General features: G+C 42.4%; 1 protein-coding gene across 5 annotated transcripts in view; it reads right to left on the bottom strand.

Moving 5' to 3' along the window:
• The window catches only part of LOC102206403 (histone-lysine N-methyltransferase SETD1B), a 48,160-nt gene that overhangs the window by 6,169 nt on the left and 31,862 nt on the right, over nucleotides 1–10,129 (bottom strand). For all 5 annotated transcript variants that reach the window (XM_005719433.1, XM_013908304.1, XM_005719434.1 and 2 more), the window contains exons 4-10: nucleotides 8,991–9,117; nucleotides 6,174–6,308; nucleotides 6,015–6,074; nucleotides 2,727–2,876; nucleotides 2,130–2,217; nucleotides 1,290–1,563; nucleotides 707–1,202 (exon numbers count right to left, since the gene is read on the bottom strand). In XM_005719433.1, coding sequence (XP_005719490.1) covers nucleotides 707–1,202; nucleotides 1,290–1,563; nucleotides 2,130–2,217; nucleotides 2,727–2,876; nucleotides 6,015–6,074; nucleotides 6,174–6,308; nucleotides 8,991–9,117 — 1,330 coding nt within the window. The remainder of the gene's footprint in view (nucleotides 1–706; nucleotides 1,203–1,289; nucleotides 1,564–2,129; nucleotides 2,218–2,726; nucleotides 2,877–6,014; nucleotides 6,075–6,173; nucleotides 6,309–8,990; nucleotides 9,118–10,129) is intronic.

Genomic DNA, 10,129 nt, shown 5'->3' with positions numbered 1-10,129 from the left:
TGCATGTCTTTGGACTGTGGGAGGAAGCCAGAGGACCCAGAGAGAACGCACGCAAACACAGGGAGAACATGCACACAAAGACCCCGGCCTGATGGTGGAATTGAACTCAGAACCTGTGAGGCAATAGTGCCTCCCCCCCAAAAAAACCATGATCATGTTAAATCTGTTTTCTTGCATCTACCTTTTTTTCCCATTTCCTGAGAGAAACTAAACTGAATAAAAAGCAAAAGTTGTAATTAAATAAAAATGTTCTAAAAATGAGAAAATAATAACTCTACGCCTCTATCACATCTGAAAGAGCTTTTAGTGACAAATGTCTTTCTGATAAAGCTTTTAGTTAATGCTGGATTTAAAAATCGAAATTCAATTTAACCTTATTTAGATTTTTAAAAATAAAGTGGATGAACATTTTTTTAAAGTTCCCTTGCACTGGAATCTGTGTTCCCTCATTTTCTCCATGCGTGGAACATTCATATCTCATGCGAGTCTAATTCTAGTTTTGGGCCGTGTCTGCATTTGTAGCTTCACATCATATGCTTCCCTTTGTTCCTGCCACAGTGCGCGTTGGCTGACATATAAACTGCCTAATATATGAAGACACTCACGAAGCAGCGTCAGAGGAGTTTAGGGTAAGTGAGGAAGGCATGGGGCCTTTTATCTTCCACACAAAATCCATTTAAAATGTCAAATAACCAAAGATTCATACATCAGATCGAATAAATCTCTCCACAGCTGGTTCTTCCTCCTCTTCCTCCTCCTCCGTTTCTTCCTCAGCATCCACTCCTCCTTCTTCTTCTTCCTGCCACAAGGAAGTGACAACCTGCTCCTCTTCCTTCGTGGTCTGATCTGACAGCATGGAGCACGAGGGAGCAGCCTGAGAACTGAGGGACTCATCCACCTCTTCCTCTTCTTCCTTAACCTCCTCTTCTTCTTCCATTTCTACCTCTTCTTCCTCCTTTTCTTTGACCTCTTCCTCCTTCATCTCCAGGACGGCGCCCTCAGTTTTCATATCAAGCGAGGCAGATACGAGGGGCGTCTTCAAAGAGCTCAGCACCTCCTGTAAGAAGGAGTTCTCCTCCTCCCCGTGGTTCTGGAGCCCATCTTCTTCACTTTCAGATGCAGAGTCACTTACATCCTTACTCTCCGCTGCACTGGAAGCCATGCTTGTGTCCGTCAAGCCAGAAGGGGGCTCTGGTGTGGCCCTAGAAGCAGAAATCAAGAGATAAGATGAAACAAACCAAGCTACACTCCTGGGAGAGGAAAACCAAAAGGAAACCATTTCTATTCACCTGGGACTATCCAGAGAGGAGGCGCTTGAGCTGAGCTTGGAGGAGGGCAGGGGCTGGCTGTCGGAGTCTTCTTCCTCCGAGTGACTTGGCTCAGGAGGAGAGGAAGTGTCCGGGCCGTGAGAAACATCCTGTTCGGCATCGGACTCATCTTCTCCCTCCTCCTCATCTCCCAACAGGGATTGTATGGAATGTTGTGGTTGATCCGTCTCCTCGCTCTCCTCTTCCTCATTTTCCTCCCTCTCAACTTCTGGTTTCAGCAGAACATCAGCCACTTCTGAATCAAACACACAAAAAAGTGTCATCTTATCATCAGACTTATAAGTAACAAGTATATGGAAGCTGATGGCAGCCAATATGAACCACTTCATTATTATTTGTGTGAATTATCTATAAAAAATAATAATTATTATGAATAAATAAATATAAATATAATGAATATTAAATAACTTTGTAAAGTTATATTCATGACTGATTTTCTATTATTCAACTGTTGCACTTAAAATTATTTACACTAAAATGTGTGTCTGGTTTCTTGTAAGGTTATACAGTAGTTAAAATTACTCACAGTAGAATTATATCTTTGTTTCCTTTAAAAACCTGATTTGTTCTCCCCTTATTCTTGTGTTTAAGTGTATGTAAATATAATTGCATTGTAATTTCACATAAAATACAGTAATATTCCATTTAATTACAGTGTTACCAAAATAACTTAAACAAATACATATATGTATCTTTTGCACTCATGTGGACTATAACCCTTCTATTTGATTAAATACTTTTGTTTTAATATTGGCATTCACAGGCTTCCATACATGAAAACTAGGGGCTTTGCGCACACACCTTCTGCCTCCTGCTGGTCTTGCAGCGGTGTGGAGGTCGTCAGCTTCGCCTCCATCTCAGACTCTTGCCCTGCTTTCCCCTCTGTTCGCTGCACAGAAACGAGACATTTGTGATGACATCAGCATCATCAATCGCCAATGAACAATCAGCTAAGCAGTCCTAGAAAACTGTAGCAGCACACATGTGATAACATCCAATACAGCAACAGGTCTCATGAATTTGTATCAGTAAAATCACTTTTTTTCTCAGCGTAACTTCTTTGAAAAGTTTGAATGACTGAGAAGGACAAACGCCTGTGCAGACAGGACCACCTGACCCGTTCTCTGGCTGCTGTACTTTTCTGCACTCACTTTAAGTTTAACCTCCATATAAAAAGGTTTTTAGATAATGTGGGGAAACTATTGACTAATCACTTTGATTGTCCCACTGTTTAGGTTTCTTTTTTATAGTTGGGGAATTACTTTGTTAGGTCCAGTTTTATCACAAAACAGAGACTCTATGCAATGAGAGCCACGCCATGAAAAGCTATAAAGATCCATTTAAAGTAATGGGAGTATTAGTGTTTATTCATGCTAGAGCTTTTGTTCCCCCTCTTACACTGGCAGGTCTCCTCCTGGCTTTTTGCCTCAGGGCCAGCTTGTGCTTGGCTGCAGAGTTATCCAGACAGACAAAAGGACTGGCTGGCTGGCTGAAGTCTCCTGGAACCACCAGGGGGCTCACTGCTCTGCTGGAGGCTGCGCAGGACAGCTGGGAAGACAGGAAACACTCATTTAGCATTTAGCAACACTCAACCAGGAGAGATCTCTGGGGACAGAATTTGACCATCCATCCAATTGTCCACCCCCACAAGTGGGACGGTTCCAAATAGAAGTGGTCAACTCTCAGACATCAGCCACACTTGTAAGAAGCTTAAAAGCACAAACATTGAAAAATCCCCCAAGGATGCAAACAAGTAGCCAGAGACTGAGCAGGAGAGGGGGAGTCCAGCTGTACAAACATGAGCAGTCCTTATCTGCAGAACCAACACTAGTCTGTCATCACAGAAACCCACCTCTCTCACCTCTCACAAACTTACCTTTTCACTTATTTCAACACGAAACCCACAAAAACACTGCTCTTCTTCCACTAAAGACACACACACACACACACACACACACACACACACACCATGCTAATGTCTGTCTGCATCTGTTAGACTGTAAAATACCATTTCATAGTTTTCATTCTGCATGTAAACCAAAAAGTGTGTTGTGTGAACACATGGTTTGTTTTATGATCTAACTGAAATTACCCTTAAAACATATTCATGAAATATCGCATAACACAGTACTTCTTTAACAAAATATAGGGTTCCCTGTGTGTGTGTGTGTGTGTGTGTGTGTGTGTGTGTGTGTGTGTGAGTGAGAGAGAGGCAGACTCTTAATGCTTTAACTACAAGCAGACATGCTGACTGCCAAAGAAACCATTGGAATGCACTCTGAACACTCAACACACACACACACACACACACACACACGGTCAGTGGAATAACATGTACTGTGGCTGGAGAAAAGAAAAAGAAGGTCAGAGAGAAGGAAAGGGGGAAAGCAACATACAGAGGAAGAAGAGGTCAAGCTGCAGACTTCCATTTAAGGTTTGAAGAGAAGCTGGAGGATTGGTTATGACCACACCCAAACAGACACACACACACGCACGCCCATCTTCCACTATCACAGACGGCACATGACAACTATTTCCTGTGCTGCAGATATGTGTTGAACATAAGCCTCTCCATTTATGTCCGTACAGGATTTAAAAACACGACACTGAAAGAAGTAAACAGCCAATCACGTTCCAGTCTCCATGGTGAGAAAGGATGCTGAGCCAATGTTATGTCTGAAGCACCGTTTCATCACCGAGTCTCAAACAGTGACTCACAATTAAAAAACACTGATTCCTTAAACCTGCAATAAGTGATACACTGTAACCTTATATGTTAGTATCCATTCGTTTCCAATTGGCCACCTGATGTTATATCCAGTATTGATTCTCCTTTTAATTCATCTAGATCTCATCTAATAACAATAAAGATTATGCTGTTAATCAGCTGGTTGCTAACGCTGTCAGTGTTCACTTACATAATAGGTGGCTTCATATACATGGCACTAATGGAACCTTTGAGGATGCTGGGAAACTTTGGGTCCTGCTTTGACACGTACCGCCTAACTAAGCACTGCTGCAGACCATGTGCAGCCTTTCATGCAAACAGTATAGATGGCTGTGAGCCCTTTCAGCGGGATAAAGGACCCTGCCACGAAGCAAATATAGTTCAGGAATGGTTTAAGAAGCACAACGACGAGTTTGAGGTGTTGATTTTGCCTCTAAATCCACTTAAGCATCTGTGGGATGTGCTGGCCAGACAAGTTCATCGTGGTGCCAGATACCACAGCACAGTTTCAGGGGTCTAGTGTTTCCTCGATGGGTTAGGACTGTTTTGGAAGAAAACAGGGGACCAAAACAATATTAGACAGGTGATTATGATGTTATGTCTGATCTATGGACAATCTGGCTTCTTTATGCAACTAGCAGAGTCGCCCCCTGCTGGGATCTGGAAGTATTACAGATATTTGTGTGCCGGCTTCACTTTACAACACAATGGAAACAATAAACTCAGGAGATGATTCTCAGATCATCTCATTCTCAAACGATGTTCTTTGTCTTACACACAGTTTGATCATCCACTGCTAATAGAAACAGGCAGTCTGAACTCCTCTAATGACCAACTTATATCCACAAACTACAGACAAGTATGTGTGAAAAGATGACAAAGTCTGCACTCTTTATATTTACTGTAAATGCATTTAACACTGGCTGACCTAGACCTAAGTCTCCACAGTGACGTATGCTGACAGCGATGGTGTGAGTCAAAGCCTGGATTGTTGCAAATAAATCAAATTCATTTTCTAAATAAAGCCTGGGGGGAAAAAACAAAAAAGAAAACAAAAACAACAAAAAACCCACAATCAAGTAAACAATTGATGTCTTAGTGAATTCTCAGTGGATGGATAAACTGCACAAAGTGCCACTGTAAGTGCAGTCTATCCTTGACCACATTCCTGTGTGTGGAATTGACTTTAAAGGGGATATTTTCAGGGTTTTGTGTGCCTGTCATTGTAGCCAGCCATTTGTGGCTCTTTCCAGTGGGAGAATGACCAAAACCCGCCTGAAACTGCTAAAAGTACACTATCATTAAAGGCTCCTTTGTCATAGTTTGCTGACTGTGCTTCTAGGCCATATTATAGTCAGTGAGACTAATTGGATAGCTGATGTTCTCGGGACATTTGCCTTATCGTGAACTGGCACTGTGATTCTCTGGATCCATAAAAAGGACTCATTTGAAATTATTGTTAGGGAGAATATGAGGCATTCTGGGTAACACTGGTTAAACCGCAGATTTATACGCAGGCTCAGGAGGACGACAATTTAAGGATACAAAAAAGAGAAAGCTGAAACAAAAAGACTAAAAGCAACAGAGGGGGAAAAAGAGCGCCAAAGAGCGGGAACATAGGGAAAGATGTCACTTTGCATGAAGGGGCTTTTATTTAGAACCAAGAGCAGCGTTTTAGTGATTAGACGGGATCATGAGATTTGTTCTCCGCCACAGTCACATGAGGAGCAATCGCACACAGCTCCAACACATCCACAAAGATTCCTCCTGGCTTTAACAAATCACATCGATCTTACTTGAATCGCTGTTTTGGTTGCAATGCCACAAGCAGGACACGGTGCAGATCGTAAAGCATCGCAGCGTGGAAGTTCACTCGTCGGTAAATGTGTCGGTTGTGAATGGAACAAAGCATGAAATAAACAATGCAGTATCTTAGTTTTCGTTGCGCTGATGCTTACCCGGTCCTCATCGCTGTCTATTCCCTCCAGACTGATGGAACTGTTCGCCTGAGCCTGATTCTGGGAGACGCACCAAGAACAAGGAGAAGAATGTTAGGAGCCAAACTCAGGGGCACTAACAGAAGGAAGGCATCATTGAAAGCATGTCTTTATCAAGACCGTGTGAACTGTTGTGTATTCTGGTGGGCTGCAGGGTAGGCCGTCATCCTCAGACATGGTCGCAGGATCTTCTGCCCTCTTCACACACATCAGAGACGGTGGAGAGCCCAGTTTGATGGCCTGCTTCAGCTGAAGCTGCAGAGGAGGAAAAAAAAAAAAAAAAAAGCACATTTATGACAGCAGAGTTAGTGTGTGTGCACGTTTCAGGCATGTGCTCACCTGTTTGTTTTATAAGGAAGTGAAGGTGTTTATCATTACTTACAGTTGGGGAAACACCATATCTGAGACCCTGTTTAATAAACTACAGCTCTGTATGAAAGGCTAACAATGGCGTGTTTGAGTACATGTTTATTGAGCATTACAGCTGTTTGCAGGGGGAAAAGATCTTTACTGTGGTGGAATATGACTAACAGGGAATGACCAGTGAGGACTCATAGCTGGGCACTTGACAGAGAAGCGAAAGCCCTTTGAAAGTGATTGTGTATCTGTGTGTGTAGCTGGTATCGCAGAAACTCAAACAGTCTTTATCTGCGTGCTTCCCTGTAACAGTCAGTCAAGGACTCATTTACTCAGTTTCACAGCACAGGACAATACAGCTTTTCTGTAGCAGGGCTGGACACTGGCACGCACCAACACACACAGACACACATGGACACACAATACAAGTTTCTTGACAAAGTCACAAAGAATCTGCTGTTCTAAATGTTTCTATTTTAACATCGTCAGCTTATATACTGGAAGCTGTTTGTGGGTGGAAGCTAAAATTAATCTGAAATGTAGTTTTTTAATTTAAATGTGCGTGAAAATGTGCTTAAAGGGAGGGTTCACCTCAAAAACCACATTCATGCATTTCTCCCTTTTAGCACTGGTTTGCCCATATCAGCTGTACACATGTCTGCTCTCTGTTGAATATAATGGAGCTAACTGACACTTGCACAAAGATTCTCGTGAGCATTTACCCTTCTATTAAACTGCACCTGCCAATCATATCACTCTGCTCATGATGCTAGCTGCCGTGTGACAGGGTGGACATCCTCAAATTCATCCTCCGCTCCGCTGTAATAGTGCACTGGTAGTCTATAGGTCCAACGCAGAGCACGGCAGAGCTCCACCTGTATGTAGTAGCTGTGTACTGTCACCAGGGGGCAGCATCAAAAATATGTTGAACCAGTGGTTAGTGTGTTACAGTTGTTAGTGCTTGCCCTTTAGCCACGGTCCCACAGAAGACAAAAGTCTTTGTAGTGGAGTGAAAATTGTCCACTTGTCGGGCCACAGACAGTGTAAAAGATGGAGACACTGTAGCCGCAAAGTTGCATTCTCTTTAACGGCCACCAGGGGGTGATAGCTGTGGTTGCTCCTGTATACACCAATGAGAAATCGGCTGTCAGCTGTGACCCACAGTAAACGATTTCCTGATAGGTTTATGGACCAGGTTACTAGTTTTGGGTAAGAGTGAGCAAAATGTTAAACTCACTGACAGAAAGGAAGATGATCCAATGTTAATGACTTCTGATAGACATGTTACTAGCCTGTGAGCTTCCTGGTCAGATTTACCCCTCGACTGCAACATCCAGCTTCAAAACACCAAAGAAGGCAACGTTGAAACATAACACAACTTCATAAAGCAGTGGCTGACCTCACAGCAGCTACACCTGTCTTTTATATCATCTCAGTTGGCCGGTGTCCTGTTTTTGTGTGATTTTTCTGGTAGGACAGGATGCAATTGCATCTTTGTAGCTTCTGTATTGTCTGAATTCCTACGCTTAAAGAGCTATACTACTGGACAACAAACGCAGGCCCAAAAACGCCATCAAATGGAATTTTTTCTATCTGAAGCTTTCTGGACCGGTCACAGTGGCAACACCCTTGTTTAGTGAGTTACTACATGACAGTCACTCTCCTGTGCATCATGTTAATGGCCTTGTAGTGTATCGATCCTTACATAATGTGTTTATTTTTGGCTCTGGAATGGCCTCATTCTGCTTATCAAACAGGCAGCACAGCTCACAGCGAGGATTAAGGTCAGGAAATCTCCATTAGATTGTTTTTCCACAGTAAATTCACTTTATGGAACTCAATCTATTAGCAACTTGCATCTCGCCAAAATATCTGTGGCTGTTTTGCCTGAAAACTCTTGGATTTGATTATCAGGCACTCTGCCCGTGTCCGTTACACACTTTCTGATCTACAAAGGAGCCCAAATCAAACACTTCCTCTGTTTTATTTTAGCTTACAGGAGAAAGTGTTTCTTTTTAGCAAAAATCGCTTAAAGGAGTTGTTTGAGTCTCACTCCTCTGTAGCTCAGCGGAGCCGTTTCATTGGAGGTCAGCGCGTCCATCTGGGTCTCATGTCTTCCCCTTTTAGCCCACTATTGTGACAGATACTCTTTCTATCTGTCTGCAGTTCTTCTCATCACGCGGTCCTTTCATTTTGCTTTGACAGAACTTTAATCTCTATTTGTGAAACACATCAGTTCCGCCTGTCCAAACCGCTGCGTTTATCACATTACACATGGATCAAAACTTGTGTGTAAAAAGTCAAAGCTTATTTAATGCCACTTATTACTCGTAATCCCACAGGCTTAATATATAGAAGATCTGCTGGCAGCACTTTGTTCAGTGCCCTGGGGCATAGAAGTGCTCACTCCCAAACACACTTAAATGTGTCAGACTGTGAATCTTTATTTGTTTATTATTCCTTAATAACCCCTGTAGTCAAAGGTCAAGGGGTCGGGGGTCTCTGGTGTACTAGACCTGAGAGGACTTTAACTTTAACATGTTTATCTTTGATCCGGTAACTGCGTTTGTGTGTGCATACCTGGAGTGATTTCACCTTCCCATGAATGCTGTCCTGCGATGCCCCCAGAGCCTCGTTCGCCTCCGATGAGTCAGAAACAAACACGGAGTCATGTGACAAAGCCTTGCCTCCCAGACTGATCTTCGACCTTTGGGAAACAGGAAGACGAAGAAATAAACACAGCACAGAGTGATGTTTCACAGCTTCTATAACAAGACAGGTAGAAGAAAAAAAGAACCAGATGGCGGATCACGACATACAACAACATACCATAAGCTACCCATGCAGAGTGTTTGGAATGTGTCGTATAAAAATATATATCAACTGAAAAGACACTTTTAGTTTTTTAAGTGATGGTTTGTTGTCTCCCAGTAATTAGGATGATGAGAGAAATCAGTAAAATGTAACTAGATATTTCCTGTGACAGACTGAGACAAAGCAGGAAGTGGCACCACTTAGGAAAACAAAGAAATTCAGGACTTTTCCACAGGAAAACACACATTCTTCTAATTGTTACAAAACAGGAAGCGCCGAGCCTTCGCTGAGGTGAGTTTGACAGAACAGGAGATGATGTTAAAACACAACCTTCCTTTTTTAAATGTGCTCATGACGTTATTGACCTGAATGGATGGATGAGCTCCAACAACGTGAGCAGAAATATATCATTTGGCTACAGAACGGTGCGGTTTCTTGATGAATCCCTTAAACATGGCAGTAAAGTAATGATATAATATTCTGGATTTATATTTTGCTGGGCTCAATTAAACCCCATAATAAGAGCTAGCATTTTAGATGCTTTACATCTGAAAGGGAAATGGGAGGAAAATGGTTTTGCTTAAAAACACACCGTTTATGTAGTTTTAGTTCCATTCCATTTCCTTCAAATTGATTTTTGTCATATTGTCCTGTCTCTCACAAACAGAAGCTTTGATCAACAGGTCGGTGGGCTAGTCACAGCCCGAGATGTGTGCTACAGATGACCAGTTTTTAGATATCTCTTCTCTCTGACATCAAACACAGCCAGGAGTAGAAAAAACTGTCTAAAACTGAGTGTTCGGAGCATTCTTTTCCTACTCCTTCCAGTTCTCCCAGTTCATGGAGAGAAATTTGCCTCAAAAGGGTTGCAAATGATTATGATATGATCCACAAGCATAAAGTAA

This window comes from Pundamilia nyererei, unplaced genomic scaffold (genome assembly GCF_000239375.1).
Source record: "Pundamilia nyererei isolate P.nyererei 1_Seehausen unplaced genomic scaffold, PunNye1.0 scaffold00001, whole genome shotgun sequence".
NCBI lineage: Eukaryota > Metazoa > Chordata > Actinopteri > Cichliformes > Cichlidae > Pundamilia > Pundamilia nyererei.
Note: the sequence above shows the minus strand (reverse complement) of the source record. Positions and strands in the feature narration are given on the sequence as shown.